We start from the raw sequence: 25930 nt of genomic DNA on the forward strand, positions 1-25930 counted from the left end.
ATACAAGAAACAACAAACGAATGCATAAATAAGTGGAACAATAAATTGATGTTTCTCTTGATAAATAAAAAATTTAAAAAATATCTAGGCAAGCAAAGAATTTAGGAAATACAGGCCTTAATGAAGAAGGGGTGAAATATGAATAAAAAACTAAAACTGGCATAGGTGATAAAATTAATAGACAAGGATATTGTTATAGTTATATTCCAGATATTCAGGGAGCCAAAGGAAAGACTGAACAAGTTGAGACATGGAAGATGAATTTTTTTAAAATATATTTTATTGATTTTGTACAGAGAGGAAGGGAGAGAGAGAGATAGATAGAAACATTGATGAGAGAGAATCATCGATCAGCTGCCTCCTGCACAACCCCTACTGGGGATATGCCCGCAACCAAGGTACATGCCCTTGACCGGAATCGAACCTGGGACCTTTCAGTCCCCAAGCCGACGCTCTATCCATTGAGCCAAATGGGTTTCGGCGGAAGATGAATGTTTTGAATTCTTAGAAAACAAAACTCTGATGCAAGAGATAAAAAAGAGAAACTGATAAAAATAATACTAATGATATTAATAGAATTGATTTCATGAAAAGTTTACATTAAACTGTTTTCCCCCTACAACAAAGATAGCTTTCTAGCCAAATATTTTATCAGTATCCAATTAAGACAGCTAAGCTGATCTGTGTTTAGTGTGTCCTGTGCCCAATTGGCTCCTCTCACAGCGCCACCCACCTGGTTCCCATGTGACCAAGAGACTCATTTGGACTCACAGATACAGGTAGGTGGCGTGTCACCCTGCCCCGCCCACAATTTGAGGTTTACTTTGTTAAAAAGCACTGACATTCTTTGAACGCTCCAGCCAAGGGGACCCCGAAATCACAGCAAGAGAGAGCAAGGCCAGATGTTTCGAATGTGCGTGAAGAAGCCTTCCGGCCGGGGCTCCCAGTCCCTCCCTGCTCCCCTGTTTGTTTTTGCATGCCATCTAGACAGGCGTGGAAAAGGAAAATGGATTTGGGGCTTCACAGAGCTCCGTTGTCTCATGTGGCTACAGTTTTTAGAATGTAGCATTCTATTCATGGTTCACATTCGCTCTCATTCTTCATATGCATCCGGCACATAGAGTCTGCACTACAGGTTTGCCCTACTTCAAGAAAATGGGTGCAAGACACAACCACATTCATTAAAGAGCCTTATATTTTCAGAAATGATGAATTGCATATGATTTTTAAACCACAAATCCCTCGGTATACTTAAGATTCAAGTTTTTAAAAAATCTGAACACAGGCAGCTTTTAGGAAAATATTCTCTAAAATGGGATAGATGTCTACATCCCTATTCAACGTGGTCCTGGCCAGCCTCTTACTTGAGCCCCAGGGCTTCAGTCGATATCATTAAAGGGACATGAAGTCCCTCAAAGAGCCTGGCTCATGGAAAAAATATTTTTAAATGCAGTTCCACAACATTAGTGCAGGGAACTGAGCCAAGAGAGGAGGGAGGGAAGGCACCGGGCACGTGGATTGAGTCCCTGGTTGCCGTCACTTCTGCTCAGAGCCAATTGGACACGGGAGTGAGGCTGTGTCTGAGGTTCAGAGCCGGCAGAAAATAGAGTCTAAAATCAATGCCAGAGGCCACCTCTGGAATGGCCCCAAGTGGATGCAGGAAATGCACCGAGGGCCTTCTCAGCCTTCCTCCCTGTTCCTGTGACTTGGTTCTGCAGTGTCAAAGGCCCTTGCTGACCCTGACACCACCGTTATTGCTGCCCCATCGCCAGCCCGGACTTGGTGGGCTTCTCCTTGTGAGAGCTGGGTGGAAGGGTCTGAGGAAGGGTCTCTGACACGCTGAGCCTCCGTGGGTATCACTTTGTGCCTGCTTCCCATCACATCCCTATGCAAACCTCCCCCTCAGGCTCTCCTCCTGCAAGTCTGTCTTGAGTTGCTGCAACTCCAAACTGGAATTAGCCCATACGGTGCGGATTGAGAGGAGGGCAGTTAATTCCAGTTTGGAGGCTGCAGCCTTAACACTTTGGAACTTGAATCATGATTCTGAGCACAGGTCTGCTCTCCTGAGCATACGGCACAGGGCAGTCAGGGTCTCATCCTGCCGCCCATGCCCAATGTGCCCGGCCTATCCAGTGTTAAATACTTACCTTTCAAAGCAAAAATAGGATTCTAGCCTTAGCCTTGCAAATAAAGGTGTCAGCTTTCCGCACCATTTCAAATTGCAAATGTGTGATGTTTGAAGGCAGAGCACATCATTGTAAAAATGTGAAATAGGATCATGTCTGTTTGGTTCAGCAAATAGTGTACTCATCTGTGAAAACCCTTTAGTTAACTAGCAACACCTATAACATTTACCTTTCAGCACAGTGACATTTATGTGTAAATACGGTACAAGGGTGCTCTTTAGTATCAAGGAGTTAGAGGGTATGTCTGCACGCAAACACAACACTTCCTGCCGGTCACATGAGACACGCCTCCAACACTTGCCTGTAATTGAATTAAATAAAGAATTATCTAGCCTGCTGAATATCTTTGTCCCCTCTAACTTAGGTCCAATGAACCCTGAGAAAAAAAGTTTAGGGGGGAAAGAAATCTAAGGGAGCAGAAACTTTTTTTTTTTTTTAAAGCACTAAGTCATGATCAAATAAATGATTTTATTTTTTAAAGAATACATTTACATATCGATACATAAGCAAGACATCAGAAACTTCTAAAATAGCAGAGCCTGAACCCCCACAGGCTTTGGTGACACTCGGGAGCCATTGGTCCCCTATTTGGGAGAGAAAATCCCACATTTCAATGTGACCACCTGGCATGCTGGAGCGTGAGTTCAGTCTCTCTTGTTCAGGGCTCTCTTTTTATGTCTCTCCTGTGTATTCTGTTATGGTATAGGTCTGAGTGAAACTGGCACGAAAGGACCCTATTCAGAGTGATGGTTACAGAACGGATGGTTACAGAGTGGTGGTGGTGGGGAGCGGGTAGGAAAGGGGGATATTTTCCCACCTGGCTCCTGAGGACCAGGATCCCGAGGGCTTTGGGGTCACAGGTTCCAAATGCAGGGTTGGCCACACCCCAGATCTTCAGCTTCTATTGGATACATCACTGCGAGCTGGATTTTAAAGTTGTATTTTTTCAAATTTCTGCATCCTATTGAATATTCTGAAGTAATTGCTTTCTTAAAATATATATATCATTTTTAAAGTTCTCAACTTTCAAGATTCCAGACCAAGAGGGACTTTGGACCAAGACTGATGGGAAACCAGCAGGGGGCAGTCTTTCCCAAGAGAGAAAATCTCAATGCCTTCCCATAAACCAAGGCAAACTCTGAGGGGCACGTGTGGGTGTGAGACTGCAGCCGCGGGAGCAATGGATGGAGAGGGCTAGCACAACAGGAGCTCAAAAACTCAGCGTGGCCTCATCCATGCATACTCCTGACTCCCCAGGAGCTGTGATAAGAGACTTGAAAAAGTCATTGACTGTGTCCAACTCCTGGGCCATTCTTTAATGCGCTGTCGCTCAATCCAAACTGGGCACACACAGCCTTAACTACACAGAATAGTTCACGGGCCTTCATTCAGTTGGCACTTAACACAGAAGAGACAGTGAAAATTTTTACACGCACACGAATGAATTGCCAACGCCACTGCTGTGACAACTGATACAAGTGGCAAAGGCTGATCCTTTTGTGAGGTGGCTTCAGAAAGATCACCTGAAATCAGTTTGCATAATTACCCAGTTGGGTTTTTGGGGGGCGAGGGTGGTGGTGGAATTACAGGAAAGTGCCTCATCCACTGCACGTGGGGGGTGCCCATCGGTGGGACTCTCCCCAGTACTGTCCCCCAATCCTGGTACAGCTCTAATCAATTTGATGGAAAAATGTCAGAATAGTCAAATGGCAGCCATTTTCATTCTGCCTTCTAACTATGGAAAACCTGAGAAGAATTTGAAGGAAAAACAAGATATTTTACTAAAAATTATTCTCAGGAAACTGGAGCAGCAAGTCAAATACAGGAGGTCATTCCAGCAATGAGGCCGGGGACCTATTGGAGAGAGGGACGAAGGAGGTTTCCGTTTCCATGCTGGATACGGAGGTGAGGAGCCTGACTTTGTCCCCACCCAGTGAGCACAGCGAAGCTTGTGGGATCCTAAGTCACTGCTTCCATGGCACAGGCACTGGAGTGCAAAGCAAACTTTAACTACTGGTAACTGGTATGTTCACTTTTGAGAAAATTGTGGCTACCTGTTCCTTACTCCTAACACGTGGAGAGGAGCCCTGCGAGAGAGCCCAGTGTTTGAGTAATGGTCATCTTCCTGGTCTCCTGGGGACACACCCTCGGTGTGAAGGCTGTTGTGTTTGGTTGGCTTGTTTTCCCAAAAGAGGCTGAAGTTATTCTTGCATTAATTACCCTTAAAATTGCCAAGAGAAAAGAGGTGGGAAGATGGAAAGGGAGGCCCAGATTCTATTTAGTATTGGGGTGTCGAACTCAATCAGCGAAGGGGCCAAAATCTAAAATCCAGCCTAAATCGCGGGCCGAATGGTTTACTGAACAGTCATAAACTGACAATGTCATAAACTGACAGCGGAGTGCAGTGATGACAGCGCGGTGCGGGCCACATTGCAAGGCCTGGCCGGCCAGATTTGGCCCGCGGGCCTTGTGTTTGACACATGTGATTTAGTAGATGAGAGATACAGATTCACAGAAAGCAGCAGAAATGGAGGAGCCATGTCAGGATAGGGCAATGTCCTGAGGGCGAGTCCCTCTTGTCAGGCTCCTGGGAGGAATATGTTCTCTGTCCCTCCACTGGTCCACTTTTACATGCAGATGACAGCTTGTAAGAAGCAAAAAAAGCTGGGGATGGCCAGAGGGCATATCCCAAGTCACTCTGAAGCAGGAGAGAGCAGGACACTGGAGAAGCCCAGCTGGGCCCGCTTTAATGCCGGCTAAGCCCTCTTGCCTGGAGCGGTGGGAGCAGCCAGCTGCTTCCCTGGGTCAGGAGTGCAGTGATGGCATCTGGAATTCTGCAAAATGTGCAAACAAGGAGGAGCAGATCCCTGTCTCAATAGTCATGCCTACAGAGACAGGGATGTGTGAGGGGAGCAGGCCCTTGCCTAGAACCTCTGTGCCCACCCTTCAGGGCATCACAGTGAAGTCTGCAGCGCTCTTACCAGCGTTCTTACCTCCCGATTTGATCATTCTGACAAGAAAGTCACCCTCAGGAACGCCCTTCCACAGGGTGCCTCCCGGACAAAAGATCCCAGTTGGGAAGTGAGACTCAAGTGCTGGGCCCAGTCATAACTGGGAAGAATGCTCCTTCTCCAGTCTCCAGACCCGCCATCTCTCCAGAGCCCAGTGGGGCCAGAGGTTGTTCCTAAATCGCCCACTATTCCTGCCAGCCCCTGACTTGGCCTCGAGTCGCAGCTAGCAGATGGGGTGGGGACCTTCAAAGAGCTCGTCAGTGGGGTTAGCCTGGCTTCACCTGCCGCGTGACCCTTCCAGGCTAGAGGCTCCAAGAGACAACTTCCCTTCCACACAGACCGGCACTTATCACGGGTATCAGCAAAACAGACATATGATTTAAAGGATTTTTTAAAAAATAAAATGTGTTGTCAAGACTTGCCCACCCAACAGATTTCCTACGCCTTGGCTCTTGTCCAACGGGCTAATTTCCAAGTGCCCGAGGCTCAGAGTAATCCCAGAAACCTGTGCAGCATGGGCACAACGGTGGTGGCACAGATGCCAACCGACGTGTAGGTGACAAACTTGTAAGGCACTTCGATCTCCAGCCTCCGCCGGGCCTCCTTGTTCCTGGTGACCACCTTGAACCAGGAGTACAAGACTTGCAGTGAGAGATTCTGGACAACTTGCCGAACCAGGAGGATCAACACAATCCCCACCATGAATTTGGTCAGGCCCAGAACCAGCATGCCCGCGGTGAGCGGGGGGATGTGCTGGATGACAGGCAGAGCCTCCGTGGGGTCGGCCACGAGCTGGAAGAAGTGGTTGATCCAGAACCCGGTGGTCACCCCAGCCCCTGCGGCCACGATGGTGGTGGTGTCCGCCCTGGTGGGGCTGTAGAACTCGGACACGGGGTAGTTGTAACACAAGAAGAATGGCACCACGATGGCACACACGGGGAAAAGGGGGCTGGCCGAGCCCAGGCGGTCGATGAGGGTCCAGGCGGGGTAGGTGAGGACGATGAGGACCGTGGTGATCAGGATGCCGCCCAGCACATCCTGCGGGGGAGAGAAGAGCCAGTGAGTGCGTCCCTGTGTGCGGGCAAACTTGGAGTCAAATATGGCTGACTTGATACTTGAAATGCACAATTTTCACATTGTTTTATTTTTTTAGTACGTGTTTGAGAAATGGAAAGTGGTAAAAATTATAGCAAAAGATACAACAATCACGCTATTCACGTTATGCATTTTCTTCCAGTGTTTCTGTCTTTTGGAAGAAATTCTGTGTTTGTTTTCTTAATGCATAGCTTTGATGACATTGTTCCTGCATGCAATCTGCTATTACTTTTTATTTAAATTTATGACAAGAACTGCCATGGTCTTCACAGGCTGGAGGGGGAAGGAGCCACAGTCACACAGCAGCAGCCACTCCTTGTCACCTACAGGGTGGGTTGAGGAGTCGTTTTGGCTGTTGTGGTACCGAAGCTCCACCAGGACACAAACTCCCTAAGGGGCTGTTCTTTGCTTGCCTTAATCCTTCTTTAGAGCATTTTAGATAGTGGTTTTTCTTCCCCATTTTCCCCCTGTCTCCTTTCCTCTCATCCTTAAATGCCTGTTAAAACATCTTTAACTCCTTAATATCATCTGCTTTGTTTTTCCTTTAGTGTTCCCATTGCAAACTTTATTAGAAATGAAGTCAATATAATTAATGGACGAATACATCTACATCAGAATAAGGAGCTTGCTATGGTTTTGTTACAGTTTCACGTAGATTATTTTGAGAGTTTACTGGTTGAAAAATGTAAAATGTTTCCCCCAGTGCACTGGAAAATCTGGAAGACACCAGAAAGAAATACATATGCATTGTAGATAAACTGGGAAACACCGAAAAGTGTAAGAAAAAAAATAGATCCTTCATTATTTCTCTTGGAATTCTTGGAAGATGTTCTTTCTTCTTCTGAACACTGTTCCCTGTGGATGTACACCCTTTTATTTAGCAGACCTTTAATATTTCCACTACCTAGATCCAGCCTTGACTATATTCTGACATCTTGCTTTCCACTATTTTTTTCTTTTTCTTTTTTAATATGTTTTATTGATTTTACACAGAGAGGAATTGAGAGGGACAGAGAGTTAGAAACGTCGATGAGAGAGAAACATCGACCAGCTGCTTCCTGCACACCCCCTACTGGGGATGTGGCTGCAACTAAGGTACATGCCCTTGACCGGAATCGAACCTGGGACCCTTCAGTCCACAGGCCAACGCTCTATCCACTGAGCCAAACCGGTCCCGGCTCCACTATTTTTTTCATATAATAGAATTCTAAAGGCTTGGTCTTTCATTTTATAATTTCACTATTTCTCTTGCTTAGCTCCTAATGACATCTCAAACAAGGGGTGAGAATTAAACCTTAGGAAAAATCACTGAGGCTACAGTAAATTTCAGGATGAGTGGGCCTGAAGTTCTGCAATTCAAGAGGGAATGAGGCTAACGTGTGTGTATCTTGGTGGTCCCTGGGGCTGGAGAATAGAGAGCAAACACAGGCCAGAGACGCCTCAGACAGGACCCTGAAGTCTAGTCCACTCCATGAGGACTGCAAGTGGGAGCAAAAGGGAGCCACTGAAGTAGCTCTCACTGGGCACCAGCTTAAGGAGACCTTCACTTTTAAAGGATCATTCTGACCTCAGTGGGAGAACAGACGAAGAAGCAAGAGTGGATGGGGAGACTGCCTGCCTCCTCAAGAGGAAGCCTTGTGGTCCCACTGTCTCTACACGACCCCTGGGCTTCACCTGCTCTTTCTTCCGCCACCATATCTCTCCTCAACGATCCCCATGGGCAGATTCATAATCTCCATGGTCTCCTTTCCCATGATTCCTTTCTCCAGCCTATTCATATGCACTGATGTTGTCTTATTTTTGAAAGAAGGGAAAAATCCTTCATTTAAGCATCCTTGTTTCCAAAGTAAAGTCACACTTTTGGGATTAAATGTTCTATACCAGTTGCCTCCACTTCCTCAACATGAAACACAAATGCTGCTTAAATTCCTAGACTTAGAAAACACCATTTTCAAAGGCCACTCAGACACGTGGTGGTTGTTTTTTCAGCATCTATGTCTTTAACCAAAAAGCCTCATATTTTCCCTGGGGAATCCATGAGGTTCTGGGAAATTATGGAATTGGAGCACATGACCTAGGTAGGCCAATCAGTGCACTGTATCTCCTGGTGGCAGTGACCAGTATAGGAGTGGTTACATGACTTACGCTAGCCCAATTGGAATTCTTAGAAGGAGACAGTCTTTTTTCTTCTGAACACGGTGACCTGTGAATTTACACCCTTTTATTTAGCAGACCTTTAATATTCAGTTTTTATTAATGTTACCCTGCACCAGCCTAGCTCTTCTTTGACCCTTAAGAAGTCTCTCCTTTAGATCTTTCTCCTGTTTCCACATCCTAAACATGGGCATTTCCATAGGTTCTGTCTTCAAGCCTTGCTTGTTTTCTCCCCTGAAGAGTTAGTGTGGGTCTACCTTCCGTTATCTGTCAGTGTGACTCTCACATCCATGTCTTCAGGTGTCTCTCACAAACCTTCGTCCTGCACTTGTTAACAGAATGCTAGACATTTAAAAAAAAAATGTTTTTATTGATTTTATAGAGAGGAAGGGAGAGGCAGAGAGAGAGAGAGAAACATCAATGGGAGAGAAATGTCATATGATCAGCTGCCTCCTGCAGGATCCCTCACAGGGGAACTGAGCCTGACACCAGGGCATGTGCCCTGACCAGGAATCAAACTGATGATCTCTTGGTTGCTGGGCTGATGCTCAACAGCTGAGCTATATTGGCTGGGCCAGAATGCTAGACATTTTCATCCAGAGGCCCAATGAGCCCCACAAACCAACTGTCTAAAATAAAAATCACCCACAATCAAACAGAAAAATGAGTAAAGGAAGTGAGAAGTCTATAGAAAAGGACTATGGATGCCCTTTAAACATATGGAAATGTACCTAAACTTACCCATAAAGAGGTTTATGGTGAGGAGAAATTAAAACTTATATTCATACAAAAATTGGACATGAATATTTAAGCAGTTTTATTAATACTTGCCAAAACCTGGAAACAACCACAATGTCATTCAGGAGGAGAATAGGAAAACTGTGCTACAATCATACAACAGAATATTTCTCAGCAATAAAAAGCAACCAACTATGGATGCAGCAACAGCTTGAAATCTCCAGGAAATTATGCGGAGAGGGAAAAAAACAATCTCTTAGGGCTACATATGGAATGGTTCTATTTGTATGAAATTCTCTAAAAGATGTACCTACAGTGATGGAGACGGAATCAGCAGTTGCCAGCGTCTAACAGTGGGGGGGGGGGGGGGGGAGCATGTGACTATAAAGGGATAGAATGGGGGAATTATTTTGGGGTGACGGAACTATTTTGTATTGTGGGTGTGTCTACACAAATCTATATATATTAAAATTCACATAACTTTACACCCAAAGCAGTCAATTCCACTGTTAATTTAAAAAAAATAAAAATAAAAATTATGATTCAAACAAAAATTAAAAAGCTAGTGTTCTCTTTGGCACTGAGTAACACTTCTGAGCGAACTGCTGCTGAGTGTAAAGTGGTGTGCTGGACCCTGAGGTTCCCAACGTGTTCCCTCCTCACCCCACCCCGCGCTGAGAATGTGCCTCTCGCCTACCAGCATAAATAATAATCTGGAGGTGTGACAATATCCAGTTGATGAAACAGGAGAAGGGAAAAGGGACTTTGTTAATCATATGAATGCAAAATGGCACAACCCTTATAGGAAGGAACTTGGCAATATTTTTTAAAATTACAAGTTCATTTAACCTCCGACCCAAAATTTCACTCTGGAACTGGACCACATGGATACACCTGCCCACATCTGAAATGAGGCATTTACAAGCTGTCAGCTATAGTTTGCTTGTAAAGGCAAGAGACTGGAAACGCCCAGTTCCACCTGTAGGAACCAGATCAATCTACCCATGGCATGCTCGAACGAGGAAGCTCCGCAGCTGGAAAAGAGGAGGAGGCTAGGATGTGGAGCTTTAAAAAGCATGATGTAGCCCATGTGGTTGAGCAGTGAGATTCCCAATCATACCTAGTTTTGGGCTCTATCCCCAGTAGGGGGCATGCAGGAGGCATGTCTCTCTCTCTCTCTCTCTCTCTCTCTCTCTCTCTCTCTCTCTCTCTCTCTCTCTCTCTCTCTCCTTTCCTCCTTCCCTCCATCCCTCCCTCCCTCCCTCCTTTTCTCCCTCCCTCCTTCTCTCTCTCCCTCCCTCCCTCCCTTCCTCTCTTTCTTTCTCTCAGAATCAATAATAAAACGCCCAAAGGCAATGCTGATATCAGTGAGTCCCAGTAGGAAACACTGAGAAATAGTAGCCTGCCTATCAATCAGGGGTCAGAGTCCTGCATGCTATGGGTTGGCTTAATCGATCATTCCAGGGTTTCTCTCACCACTTTCCAATCTGAACTTTCCACTGAAGTCACACAGGTCTACCTGCTTTGCCTAAATGTGCAGGTTTATCCTCAGAGCTTTGCATTCCTTTATGTGCAGCACACTTGAACCATCTCTATCAGAACCTTATCAGTTCACCTGAGGCTCAGGTATCGCCACAGTTGCAAATAACCTCTCCCTGAACTGAACGGGAAGGCACTTGCTCAACATTACTCCAAAGGCCCTTCCCTTGTATTGCCTTTGCTGCAGGTCATATGTTCACAGGCTTTTCCCGGTGGCTTATACCTCAGTCAGTAAAGACGAGCTCTCCTGCATGTTTGCATGATTCCTCATTCCGAGCTCAGTGCAACACGCAGCAGACATTCGTCGTTGTGACTGGAGAATTTAGTGCCCTTTTATACTGCGCATCCAGAGTATTTAATATGCATTGCTCCAATACACAAAAGAAAAACTGCCTTCCTTCTCTGTCTTCCTCTGTAAACTGCAGTTATCAAGTTCCCAGGCATCTGATTGGAATATTCATTCTAAAACAAATTCGGTTCATCTTCAATACACCAGGAGACTAGACTATTTTGGTCCACAGACTCAGCATTTGAGGCAAAAGTAATTTTAGTCAATGTGGCTGCTGGTGTAGTTTTTTTTTTTTTTTTTTTTTTTTTTTTTTCTTCTAGCCACACAGTTGGACTTTTAGCCATAAAAGGCGATAAAAAGATGTCTAGGTATTTCTGTAAGGAAAATACTTGAACCATCGCTCATGAGATTTCTAATTTGGGGCTCTAAGTTTTTAATAACAAACTGCTAAAAGGCTTCTAAAAATAAGAACTGTAGTGCTTGAAACTTCTTGGACAATTTTTACATGGATTTTCTCAAGCTACTAAATTCACAGAAACCATAAAAACTCACACATCTCCAACTTGGAATTGCATCTGCCGTTTGGTGTCTGGCAGATTTGAAGTCAGGGGGTGATTTCTTTGGAACTGCATGCCTGGTCACGTGTTTGGCACAGTGCACCCAAAATGAGATTAAAAAATGAACTGCTTTCTTATTTAATGGCATAGCAGGAACACTTCCCATTTGAAAAGATACATTTCTGCAATTTGTTTTTGTGTGTTTTTGTTTTGATATAACCAACCATAAACGAGATATATTGAGCATAATTCAAACTTTATAGAAAGGATGACCCTAACTTTATATGGTATATAAGCTGCATGCGTGGGTAAGATATCAAAAAGAAACAAACTAAGATAGTGAGTACTTTTTTCTGTTTTGATGTTACAGGTGATGATTATCTTCTCCATGCTTTGCAGTATTCTCTAAATTTTCTAGTGAACACCTGCTGGTTTTATTATGTTAAAAATGTAATCAAAGAGAAAAAATCAGGATGTTAAAATCAGAACGTTTCAAAATGGACAAAAGTAGAAATAACAAATACTTATAAATTTTCACATCATGCCAAAAATGGAAATGCCTCCAAGAATCTATATGACAATCAACACATCATTGCCCCATGATGTAACATTTAAGACAAAAGCGCACAAGAGAGGTTGCCAGTGCTATTCTACAGTTCACATTGTTTGAAATATAACCAATCTTTAATTCAACTTAGCAAGGTTTAAAGACTTTCAAATTATTTAAAAAGAAATCAAATTATTTAAAGAAGAAACTAATATTTTCTAAAGATAAGACGCAGAAAGATCTACGTCCCTTTGATTATTGTACCTACTATCATTCTGGTTATAAAACTTAGTATTCAGATAAAAGCTTGAACTTTATTATCTCTCATTACAAAAACAACAATATAGACAAAGGTGTCAGGAAAGAATGCTAATAGATCCACCCTAAGCATCAAGGCAAATGTTAGCGAATGCTTATATCAACACATAAATTAGTGATCCTATTCTTAGCAAAAAGAACACTCCTTTTGGCGAACTCCTCTAGATATTTCAACAGCAGGCCCTCACCCGGAAAACTCCCAGTTTGTGAGTTCTGACACTACATCCCAGTCCCATATGCAGTTTACAGCGACAAATTTGCATTCTATCTCCAAACATCTTCCCTGAAGAATGCTTTTGAGCGACTAATACAACACAGGATTAGCTAAGGAGAAAGAAGGGGCCCAGAACCAACCCATTCATTCAATTGTTAGGAAAGAATGCATTCAGATCCTGGATGCTATTTATGTTGAAAACTCTATGATTCGGGCATCTTCCCCTCTGCTAGGTCCCCTGCTGGGAACGTGAAGGACCCTCTCTGCCCTTGGCTGCCTTTACAGAGAGAGCCGAAGCCAGGAGGGAAGTATTAAAAGCCAGGACCCGCTTCTTTGTAGTTGCAGCGAGAGCTCTGAAATCCAGCAGACCCTGACATTAAAACAACAAATCACCTCCCCAAAAAAAACACCCCCCCCAAAAAAAAACCCTACCCTCAAACACTGTAATTATTCTAGAAAATAATTTGAAGTTATAGACCAATCAATGTTGCTAGTTGACACACTCCGATACTCTTTTCCATACCAGCTCACCATTAATCAAATTCCTGATAATAATGCAGATGAGATTCAATAGAAGCCAAATAGAAGCCATATGATTATGGATATAAATGATTGCAGAGAGAAACCTACATGTCACATAATTAGCATATGTACAGGAGAGAAAGAGTGAATGCCTATGTTCAAAAATACTAATTTCCTATTGAAACACACTGATGTCCACAGGATCAGGCAGAAGCAGGAAGCACGTGGTGTGAGTGTGAGCAACAGAACTGCCTGATACTCATGGCTATACTTGGACACTGTCCCTGTGCCCCTTCCCCTTTGTCAGGACTTCTCTGAACCCCCTCAGATATATGAGCACAAATCTAGGGCTCGGGGTCACTAGGCATGGCCATCTATAAGAAAGCTTTGAAAAAGACTATTTGAAAAACTCACCAAAGCTCTGGAGTAACTATATGAGTTAGAAAAAGCATGCCAGCGTTCACCTTCTGCAATTTGAGAATGAATGCCTGCTTGGAGACTGAGCATATTTAAACCTTCATTAAAAATCATAGTGACATGCTCTGGCCCGGCAGCTCAGTTGGTTGGAGCTCCATCGTATGCGCCAAAAGATTGCGGGTTTGATTCCTGGACAGGACACATAGCTAGGTTGTGGGTTGGATCCTTGGTTGGGGTGGGGGATGGTGTACAGGAGGCAACTAATTGATGTTTTCTCTGTCTCCCTTCCTCTCTCTCTAAAAATCAATTAAAAAAATATCTCCGGTGAGGATTAAGAAAAATAATGGTGACATACTAACAAAAATAGATTTCTACAAGTGTGTTATGAAGAATTATATAAAACTTAAATATATGACAAAAATACTGCAATGTCATATGGGGGCAAAGGATTATAAAAGGGAAAGTGTTTTGTTTAGCTCACTGTTTACTAAGGATTAAAGGTCTCAGATATAGTGAAGTGATAGCTGATAGATCTTTGTTTGGTAGAGATGCAAACAGTTTCTGTTCAGTGGAAATTATAACCCCAAAGGTTACAGCCTGTAGGACAATAATTAGTCTTGTATACAGCCCAGTAATCTAAAAATAATATTTCTTTGTTAAATGATCTGTAAATATTTAGTTCTTCTTTACTCTAATTGGCTCCTTCACCAATTAATGAGTTGAATGAAATCTTTGACACCTACTCGTTTTATATTTGGGCAAGAGTATGATTTTACCATTTCAAGATTATACACTACAAGCAGAGATTTCAATGTTTATTCATATGACTAATTATCTTGAATGAGTGAATCTGCATATTTCATATGACAACAATGACCAGTTTTTATCTCATTTTCTTTTGTATGTTTTCTCAAATGGCACTGGTGTGCTAAGAGAGTAAATAAGACAGGTATTTTGTTTCTTAATATGATGCTATAAATATATATTATCCCACGCTTTTATAATATTAACTAGAAAGATATTTAGCTATACTATATATTTCTAAATTCTTTTCCGTGTAATGGTACCGCATGATTTAGGAAATAATCACTTTCTTATCTTGGCTTCACAGAAATCTAAGGTCAAACAATAGAGCTTCATGAAACACACAAAATTCCTGCTCCTCCGCCCCCGTATAATTCACATGAATACGAATAGCTCTAGCTATGAAGAATTACAGGGTGTGGGAGGCCCAGGGGATTGGGACATGGGCTGCAACAAGCTGCCAGGCAGGTTGTAACGTCCTCATGGAGACCTGCTCGGCAGCCTGCAGGAATGACAAGTGCGGGGAAGGGCAATCTGCTGGAAGACACGGCCCAGCGTCTCAGCGATGCTTCTCAACTCTGGTGGGCAGAGGGCCTCTGAGCAACCAGAGGCCAGAGCAAAGTCACGTTCGAGGGGCTGTAACTGTTGCACAGGCCCATGCAGGTTGAAATTTAATTGGCCTTCTCCCCGTATTTGCTGGGATGTGAGCAGAGACAGTTTCCAAGCTTTTCAAACCGTATCTCACATTAGAGCCGGTGGGAAGCTTGTTAAAATGCAGGTTTTGATTTAGTAGGTCCAGGTGGGGCCTGAGAATATGCATTTCTAATCAGCTCCTAGGTGATGCGAAGCTGTGGGTCTGGAACCCCAATGTGAATGGCAAAGACTGTCTCACCTTGCTGAATCCCAAGGCCAATGCAGGCTCCTCATTGAATGTGGCAGGTCTGAGCTTCCAGAGTGATTTTTTGTTGTTGTTGCAACACATAAAATAACAAAAACCTCTGAATGACAGGAATTCCGTACTTAAAAGTGATAGAACCACCTTTGAAAATCCTAAAGTGATACTCTGATGTAGAAAAATGGATACACAAAGCGGTGTAAGAGAAAAATCTGAAAAGTTTGGCAGACCCGGTGACCTGGGTCTCATGCTGAAAGCAAAAGAAAATTCTCCCAGTCCTTTAGCCCTGACCCGGGGCAGGTGGGCTTGAACCCTTGAGGCCTGGCTCCCTGTGCAAAAGCAGAACTCCCTGAGCGAATGCTTTGCAACCTGGATCACACCAGGACACTTAAAAACATCAGTGCTGCTCTGCAGACCATCCTAGCAATGTCAAACACGGCTGTGCAACGTCTTTGATGAGGCTGGACGACCTGAGTGACAGAGACTATCACTTCCCTGTCATTTGTGTCAGGATGGAGATTAATTCTGTTGAGAATTTGGTTTCCTTTCCAATCAGACTTGGGAGGTAGGTTTATAGCAACCAAGAGGATTTTTACAAATCAGTGATTGGTGAATTTTTAAGTTGATTCTCCAAACAATAAAAGGACAAAAACCGTAAGCTTTTTGAAACCCATGCAACTGGCGGTCCTCTAGGAAATAGAATCCTATGCCATTTTTACTGTGCCCAGCGTGGCAGCCCAGGAAAACAATCCCTAATATTGTAACAGGGTGGGCAGACCTTTAAATGCAGGTGATCCTATTCGAGCAATAACCCAAACAGCTAGATATATTTACCATTAAGGATTAAACAGGAAGACTATAACCACTAAGGCCTATGACAACTGTTGCACCATGTGGGCTGCAAAAAACCTTTCAAGGAGGCTCAGGGGCCTGACAATGGGCGGATAAATAAATGTGTGTCTCTGTACTCCCACCACTTCCAGCCAGGACAGTACAAAAGGATTCTGGGCTCTTCAGACTTGGTGGGACCCTTATCTGCAAGGCCAGCTGAGATCCCTGAAATTCAGACCCATCTCTGCAAGGACCTCAGTGGGGAACTGCAGCCACTCATCCCATCCTTGGCCCCGGGTGGTTCCCTGCACTGCTTGCTTCATCAGCAGTAAACAAGCATGAAAATAAGTGACGCAAGTCTCTGTCACTGTTCCAGCCCATCTTCAAAGTCACGAGGATCCAGCCCAGCTCAGCCTCTCTTGATATTATCTTAATAATTCATTACATTAAGGATGTGCCATAAAATAATAATTACTTAACTCACTGGCCTGATGGAAAATGTAATTACATATGCAAACAGCTTTATAAAAAATACCGTGTGAAGAACACACTGACACGGCAGCCAGGATACCACACAGACGATCACTCCAAGACCCAACCAAAATGTCTTACCAGGACTGTGTGCATCCCAGTGTAGAGCCTGCTGAGACACACCAACGCAGAGAACGTCACAGCCATCGCCAGCCCCAGAGCGAAGGGATACTGCGGGGAGAAAAAGGCAACAAGGGCGTGAGCTCGCATTCTCACACTCACAGTCAGTGCGATAGAAGGGGACGGGATTCCCCATCCAGTGACTGCTGGTCTCGACCTCACATGCCCTAGGCCAGCGGCCTGGTGACCTGAAACACGTGGAAAAGGGGAGACAGGAAAGAAAGGGGAAGATGCCTACGGATCTAGTTCTGGGAGGAAGTTTCACACGAGACATAGAACGGGGCTTGAAGACTCATGTCCATGACTACTGGGTGGGCTGCATCAGTGGAGGGGATAGTTATTTGTTTCCACCTATGCTTAGAGTGAAACGTATGAAGTATACAGTGGTGAATAAGGGGCCAGACGGACAGTGCTAGGATCGGGAAGTCCGGTCAACTACTTTACACTGTGGTGAGGAAGCTTGGCAGCAATGGGCCCAGGCTAAGCATGGGCATATCTATGCCCAGATGCCAAGGCTGAATCAACTTTACCACATCTCAACATTTGCTGGTGGGACAGCAGACCAAGGAATGTGGCTGGTGCCGAATCATATAAGAACATACGAATATCCTGCTTATGAGCTACACATGGAGATATAACCCATGTGCTTCCAGGTCTATTGCCTGTGGTCTTCCATGGAGAAGAATAAAGATAATGGAGAACTGTCTATAGTATGCAAAGCGCTTTTTAGTCACAATCTCATTTCATCTTCACCCAACCCTATGAGGTAGGGTCTATCATTAGCCACATTCTACAAATGAAACCTTTCATCACAATGAGTTATATTAATATTAAACTTGAGTGCAAAGAGGCTTCCCAATCAATCATCATATTTGACCCTCAAAACAGGAGCTGGGGCTCAGAGAGGCAAAGTGACTTTCCCCAGGTCACACAGCCATAAGTGACAGAGTCAGAACCAGAGCCATGCCTTCTGAGCCCAAGTCCAGCACAGCCTTTCCAACATAACATGTGAGTAGAGAGACACTTGGCTACATCTCATTTCTTAAGGTTTATCATGAACTGGGTGTCAGTTTTTCATCAAACGTGTGCTAAAAATGAGTTAATAAATTCTGAAATTAGAACCTGTAGTATTAAGAACCTGTAGTATTAAGCTCACTACATCCATATATATAAAACCCTAATATGCAAATAGACCAAACAGTGGACCAACTGAACAATCTAGCAACTGGTCGCTATGACGTGCGCTGACCACCACGGGGCACGTGTGGAACATGACAGGCGTTGGCAGCAGAGTGCAGACCACAGCAGGTGTTGGCCCAAGGGGCCTCAAAATGAGCATATAAATGGTAGTGGCATTGGTATTCCTGTGGTCAGCCTCTACTTGATGTTACCCCCGCACTCCCGCCACCAAATCACACCAGCATGTTCATAGGCCTCTCTGGGGATGGGAGCAACCCAGTGGGGGCTGATGCTGGACCCACTGTGTCTTTCTGGAGTAGAAATCAACCACTGGGATGGCCTAGCTCAGAAACCCACATTGAATTAATTCAGATGGTACTGGGGCACTCAGGCATTTCTGATCCTGACGTGACACTGCAGAAAGTTATAACACAAGCTTACTATAACTGATCAGAGATATTCCTTACACCTATCTCTTTCCCATTTAGGAAACTGAGGTCTAACCCCACGTGACCAGGTAGATGACAGCAAAGGTGGAGCCAAGACCCAATATTAATTTTGTCTTCTTCTGGCCCCACCATGCTGACCCCCCATTTCTGTACACCCTGGCATACAGAATGGGTTTCTTGGGTGTGGGGACAGGGCGAAACATTGCTGTCGTTTATGAACAGGACTGCTAGATCTCATGAAATCCACCTTTTCCAATGGATCAAAGGGAAAATTATGAAATGAAACAAAACTAGGGCAAGAGTTCTCAGACAGGCAAAACAGAACTTCATTGCAGGAATACTATAACTTTTGAAAGGCCTGACACTAATTGGCATGTAAGCAGATAAGGGACATTCTTCTGTTTTCAGCATTTACTAAAATCTCTCTGTAAATTAGACGGTTTTCTAGAAAACATGGAGCCATTACTTCTAATGGTTGAGCCCTAATCAGGGGCAGAGGCCTCCTTGGGAGTCATTTGGGGCACAGACGCTTTGCCCCTGGCCCTGGGAAGTCCAGCAGGAGGATTTGGTGAACCCATATCAGCCCTGAAGATCATTTACTAAGATCATAAATGCCTCTTTTGCAAACAGGATGTGAACACCCATTCCAGTGCTATCTCGGCAGTTCAGGGGGAAAATGCTTTCTGAAGGGGGAGTCCCCACACCCTGGTCCCCAGACAGTCCCTATTAAGCTGGTATCATTATTAATGGTGTCCACTTTCATGCTTAGGCACAACCTGACTTGGATGCTAAATCATAGGGTCACTTTACTTATGAAGACAGTGTCATCAGCAGCTCACTAGGGTTTCAATTCTCCTTAGGCTTCATTTCATGAACCTCAAAGTCCCTCACAGCAGCTTTGAAAGAAAACTCTGAAGAGGAACCTCTCTCTGTTCCCTCACTGGGTGGAGAGCCTTCCATGGGAGGGAGAGGAGTTGGGCACCTTACCTGGTATCTGTCCATCGTGGAGATGAGGAGGGTGAAGGAAATGGCGGTGGCCGCCATGGCATGGGTAGATGGCATTCCATACTCAGCAATCACTCTCTTCTCCAGTTTCACCACCGGAGGGGAGGAGGGGCGGGGCCACTTCAGGATATCCTTGGCCACCTGGCCAATGTACATCACCAGCTGCAAACCCAAAGGACTGAGGTGAGTCTAACTGAACAAGTAAAATCAATGAACTCTTATGCTCCATGAATTTGTTTTGGGTTTCTCTGTTTGTTGGCTGGAGAGCTTTTTCTTTCGGACCCAGCTATCTACTGGGAAAGGCTTTCAGAGTGATATTTAGTTGGCAAAAAAGAGAAATAGGCCTTCTGGATTCCACAGAGCAACTAAGACGTGGCATGAACTCACTTTATCTTAGTCGTATATTTAACAGGCATTTATACAGCTCGGAGGTGTGCTGGCCACTGTTCTAAGAGCTTTACAGATGTTACTTACCTAATCCAGTAATATCTGTAGAGTACAGACCCATTTTACAGGGGAGTAAACTATTGCATATAGTCAGTAAATGGCGGGACTCATTGGATTAGAATCCAGCGAGTTTGGCTTCAAACTCTGTGCTGTGACCATGTGATAGTACTTGTCCAAATGTAAGATGGTCCTGGACTAACGACCATCTGAGGCTCAAATCTGCCAGCCACTGTTTTCAAGTTTTAACCAGAACAGTGATTGTTCTATGGATCTTCTAGCTAAACATTTTTGTTTGTTTGTTTTGTTTTTGCTGTTACTCCTGTTATATGTAGGCAACATACTGAATTTAATTTAACTTCATTCAGTAATCAGAAGCATCCTCTTCCCTGTGTGGTTCAGTTGGATGAGTGTTGTCCCTTGCACCAAAAGGTGCTAGTTTAAAGGGCACATGACCAGGTTGTAGCTTGACTCCCAGTAGGGGCAAGTAGGAGGCAGCTGATCAATGTTTCTCTCTCACATCGATGTATCTCTCTCTCTCTCTCTCCTTTTGTCTCTCCCTAATCAGTAAAAACATATTTAAAAAAAGAAAAAGAAAAACGAAGATATATGTACTACTATACGTAATACTTTGAACAATAAAATAAAAATTTAAAACAAGAAATCAGAAGCATCAATAAAATACATGGTATTGTATTTTCAGCCCCAAATGAGACAACTGAATCTGGAGTTTCTTTAAATGGCTGTTTCACGATGCCATCGATGAAGAAAGTTCTACTCCCTTACTTTTTTCTTAAAGCAGAAGACAGAAATCAGAATTTTATTTCTAAACCCTCCAGAAATGAACAGGGCTGTTTAACAGCAGACTTATTTGGTCAGAGAGCCTTACAAGAAAGACAATTTAGTGACCTGTTATGAAAGAGTAAAAAGCAAACCGTTTGCCTAAGTGTCTGCATCTGCAGCCTCTGCACACACACCACTGCTGCTTTAACATGCAGGTCCCAGGCCCCAGCCCCACCTACTGAACCGGAGCCCCCATGTCCACAAGCCCCCTGGGTGGGGTGTGCGCACAGGAGAACTTGAGAAGCCCCGCTTTCCACGGTATGCTTGCACAGGTCACGTTGGCCAGGGCTTTAATCCTAAACTTTCTCGTCTTACCGTGACCGTCTTGATCTTCCTAGGGCTTTATGTAGCTGGTGATGGATGGGTTACCTTGCTCTGGAACAAAACCCAATACAGGAGGACTAGTTCAAAATACTCTTAATTAGTCAGCCAGCTTGCCTTAGGGTTTCCCACATCCTGAGCCTTTCTTTTAGCTCGTTTAGCTGCCGGTTAATTCCGAGCATTAGCCCAGCAGTCAGTAGCCCCAGAAGGCACTGCGTGTGTTTTGTGCTCCACTGCCACGTAGCTCCGGGTTAAAAACCAAGAGCTGCTCTCTGTGCACAGCAGGCCACATCCACAGGCTTGAAAGCCTCAGCAGCAATCACTCTGGATTCCATGGCTGCGACTTCTATTCGGACTTTGAAACTTAACCTCTTTACCATCCCCTCATTACCAGGAGCCACTGTCCTGGAAACCAGCTCGCTCTTTTTTGTTTCTGCCTCTCTCCTGCGAACCTGTAAAAACCACATCAGACTGACCTATCTGGGGAGTTGAAAACTTGTAGATTATTGCCTTCCCAGGATTGCTCAGAGGCTGCTTGAGAAATATTTCCAATCCACTCCCTTCCCCGCTCACCACCATAAACAAAGTATCACTGGCCTCATGACTACCTCTTGTTTGCTCAGAAATACTTTAAAATCCCTGGAGACAGGAGACCTTCAGATCATAAAGTGAAGACAGACTGGGCAACCATCATTCAACGGACTTACTTAATTTTCTTGATGTTCATGTGTCCCTTGACTTCATTTATATTTCGCCTTCTATGTTTGGAGGAGGTTTTTAAGAATTAGGGCAGTTGGCTATTTCACTCAAAAATATCACCATGGACTACACCTTGCTTCTGATCAATACATTTCAAATAGCAATTACTGTAATGACAGCTCTCTTTAAACAACAAGAAAAACAACAGAGCTGTATTTTTCAAGTCCTGTGGAAAGACTACTACGTACAGAGGGGGTCAGTCCTGTCTCTGCCATCACATTGATTACAATAAGCCTGTGATGGGTCATGCTCTCCATCGACCCCCATCCTTGAATGGGGAACATAGTCACACTATCAGAGGATCTCATCATAATGCAATGATGCTTTGAGGAAAATCATCCACAGAATTCTATGGGTAGGCAGGCTGGTAGAGACAGACTTGGGTTCAACCTGAAGGACCAGGAGTGCCTAGGCTGAGTGTTAAAGGAAGACTTTTTAACCAGGATCAGTGATTACCAGGCGGTAGGGGAAGGGAGGGATGAACGGACGGAGCACGGCAGAGTTTTAGGGTAATGAACTATTCTGGGTGACACTGTAATTAGGTAGGTACATGTCATTACACATCTGTCTACACCCAGAGGATGCACAACCGTGAACCCTAATGTAAACAACGGGCTTTGAGTGATTATAATGTGTCAGTGTAGGATCATCAACTGTAACAAACGTCCGACTCTGGTGGGAGAAGTTGATAATGCGGGGGGCTGTTCAGGGGTGGGGGGTGGTTATGAGGGAGCTCTCTGTACTTTTCACTTAATTTTGCTGTAAACCTAAACTGCTCTAAAAAAGTATTAGAAAGAGTTCCGTGGCAAAAGAGAACTATTTCATCATTCAGTTTGCAGCTAGAGTACAATGCTTAACTTGATAGGGCTTGCCCTAAATGGAGGGCTTGGCTTTGTACATAAAGGGACCAAATTACATTCCAACATCTATCACATTCTTTTGGGCTCAGGCCCCAGAGGCCTATATGTAAAGGAAAAATCCCAGAGGAGGAAAGGCAATTATACAAATTATACCGCATTAACACCTTAGCAGACCAGCTGAGTCCCCTGTGTGGTACTGTGATGATGATGAGGAGGAGGATGAGGAGGAGGAGGAGGAGGAGGAGGAGGAGGAGGAAAAGGAGTAGAAGTGTGTGGGGGGTGGAGTGGGGTGGAGGGACAGGAGTGACATTTCTCAATGAGGAATTAGCTGATTTTCTTACTTCTGCCCTGGTTACAGGAGAAAGGAAACAGAGGTGGGAAGAAAATCCATTTCTCTGGATGGTCCATGCTGATCCCAAACAGACAAAAACCTTCTCTAGTGAGCCCAGCCTCTCACCTGGAAACAGGTCCTCTCACAGCCCGGATGGACTTCCAGCTGGGATCTGTCCTTGCTGGGCTCCTCTGGGCTGCAGAGGCACCTTTCCTCTTGGTGTGATGGCCCTTCCTAGTATTACAATCCAAAATGACAAGTTTACTGTGTCTAACACATCTCTGATTCACAGGACATTGCTCTTCATACTAGCATAAATAAAATCTAAATAGTTCCAAAGACAGAAGTTCATCAAAATAACATCATTGCTAATAAAGCAGCTGCAGGATTTCACAAAAAAAGCCACGTGTTCATTTTTCATACACAGATTGCTGACTGTCCCCCATTTGTCCTCCTCCTCACAGTGCATCCCCCATCCCACAGTGTGAAGGCTCTACTCTTATAATAATAAAAGCTACGTCCAGTGCAGGATGGAGGAAACATCAGTATTTCGAATTACACTCACCCGTGCCTTTCATCCACACACAAATTTTGATAAACTCTAACATCTTTCTTCTTTCTGGCTACACCCATAACTCCCTCCACCATGGGGAAATCGTGGCTCAAGAGATTAAGTCACAGGAGGGTATTGCATCCCTCAGGTCTCATGGTAAGAAAACACTGGAAATTAAGTAAGTCAGAAATTAGTAAGTCAGAAATTAGTTATATCATTCTTTAGCAGTTGGAGAGTAGAGAACAATGAGATGTTATCCAAAGACCATAGCTTCTCTACCAATATGTACCCATTTGTTTCTTATTGGGTCCAGATTAAGCCCGTTCTCCTTTTCCTCAAGTTACTAATATGATTACTTGAAGAAAGATAGACCATACACCCAGACATTCCATGCCTAGGTACATATCCAAGAGAACTACAAACATATGTCTTCACAGAAACTCATACGTGAATGTTCTCAGCATCATTCTTCACAACAGCCTAAAAGTTTATGCAACCTAAGCATCCATCAGTGGATGAATGGATAAACAAAATGTGATGCACCCTTATAATGGAATATTATTTGCCCATAAAAAGCAATGAGGTACTAATAGATGCTACATCATGGATGAACCTTGAAAACAGTATGCTAAGTGAAAGAAGCCAGACATGAAAAGGAAAAATATTGCATGAGTCTATATGAAATGGTCAGAAGAAGCAAATCCATTGAGACAGAAAGTAGGTTAGTGGTTGTCTGGGGCTGGGAGAGAGAGGTGCAGGGGTGAGTGCCAATGGGTATAAGGTTTCTTTTTGGGAAGACTAAAATATTCTGGAGATAGATAGTAATGATGGTTGCACAACTTTGTGAAGATACTAAAAACCATGAATTATACTCTTTAAAAATGTAAACATTATGAGGATTATATCATAATAAAAGAGAAAGAAGGCATCAAGATGGGTCCTGAAATACCTCTCCTATGTGTCTTTTGTTTCAAATGTTAATGATGTTGTCTTCAAATATTGACTCAATGGAAGTAGATATGAGAAGTATTAACATTCTTGTCTTTAAATGTCCTGCCCAGCTCTAGCCCTGAAAGTCAGTCCCAAGGGCACTGAGGTGACCACACACATCAGAGAAAGCTGGTGAAAACCAATCTACTCAAAACCAGGGGCACGGAATTCATTTTAAGACCAACTTTCATCTCTGGAGTTTTTTAGGATCAATAATTTTTACCAAAGAAAGGAGACTGACTATACTAGTCCTGTTGTATTTAGCAGTGTTCTGTCTTCCTTTGCTCCCTGGAATGAATACTCTCAGCTTTGTAGGCCCCCATTTGCCTTCAGGGAGTAGATTAAAAGCATTTCTTTGTTATGGTTATTTGGGAATATTTGAGAGACCACTGCTTAACCATCCAGTGTGGAAAGTTGTTTTCAATGGATGAATATCCTCTCTGCTTGCGGCATTATTTTTATTTACTTTTAAAGTCAGGGCTCTTTTAAAGTGTGTATCATGTGGGTTTGCACATGTTTGTGGGGACAGGATGGAAGTGGGGGTGAATCAGTGGGAGAAGCAATTGTGATTTCAAACTTAATTTCATCCCATGCCTGAAGCACCAAAACAAAGAAACTACAGAGCAAATGTTCTAAATCACAGAAGACTATCAGAAAACGGGTCTTCACAAATGCCAGGCTCTGTAAAAATTAGATGTATTATCTAAAGCAACAAATGGCAGGTGAGAAAAGTAAAAAAATAATTTGCAACATTCTCTAGCTCTAATTCTCCATTTTCCCAAGCTCATATCTATTTCTGAAATTTTTGAAGACAAACACTAAAAGTACAAAGATTAGTAATTAAGTCATAGATGTAGTATATTTTTAGGAAAGTTATTTCAAAACAGTTGAGCCTCCTTTTCATTATTAAGAAGGAGTTGGGTTAAATAAAATATTTGTGCAGTGATTTTGTTAAGTGCATTTTCATAGGCTTTATTTAATGTTCATGTCATTCCTATTTTACAGATGAGGAAATTGAAGATTGCAGATGGTGAATGTCTCACCAAACATAATGCCATCAGTGTAGAGGATCTGGACTTGGATTTTTTTTTTTATTCCAAATCCTACGGTCTTTTCTTCATATCCCACTACCTAGCACCTGACAAATAACACATAGATAACATTAAAATGGGGTTCAGGCTCAATATATCATAGAATATACTTAGTCTCAGAGAGCGTCTAGTCTGGAATTACCCTGGAACAAGAGAAAGCATGCCCGCACCTGCCTCTCTGGTCTCTTTATGGCAGCATCTATGTGTGAGGAAGTCTCACAGCAGTAAGGTAGGGGCGGTGGCCATTGTGCTAACTTGATGGACCATGAATCTGATTTTAGGCCAACGGTCATTAATACTGAACACCTAGCTTCTCAAGCCACCACAGACCCTCCCT

The 25930-nt window shown here is 43.7% G+C and overlaps 1 protein-coding gene and 1 long non-coding RNA gene across 3 annotated transcripts in view; one reads left to right on the forward strand and one right to left on the reverse strand.

The window, feature by feature from the left end:
• The first annotated feature begins 274 nt into the window (after positions 1-274).
• Positions 275-5587, forward strand: LOC311626299. The gene is made up of 2 exons (XR_014795664.1): positions 275-4467; positions 4678-5587. It is a non-coding gene; the product is annotated as an uncharacterized lncRNA (long non-coding RNA).
• Positions 5588-5680: 93 nt separating this feature from the next.
• Positions 5681-25930, reverse strand: part of SGPP2 (sphingosine-1-phosphate phosphatase 2) — an 80132-nt gene continuing 59882 nt past the window's right edge. For both annotated transcript variants that reach the window (XM_084891405.1, XM_084891406.1), the window contains exons 3-5: positions 19384-19563; positions 16730-16819; positions 5681-6235 (exon numbers count right to left, since the gene is read on the reverse strand). In XM_084891405.1, coding sequence (XP_084747531.1) covers positions 5684-6235; positions 16730-16819; positions 19384-19563 — 822 coding nt within the window. In that variant the 3' untranslated portion in view covers positions 5681-5683. The remainder of the gene's footprint in view (positions 6236-16729; positions 16820-19383; positions 19564-25930) is intronic.

Source organism: Pipistrellus hanaki, assembly GCF_964339955.1.
Source record: "Pipistrellus hanaki genome assembly, chromosome: 8".
In the NCBI taxonomy this organism is placed as follows: Eukaryota; Metazoa; Chordata; class Mammalia; order Chiroptera; family Vespertilionidae; genus Pipistrellus; species Pipistrellus hanaki.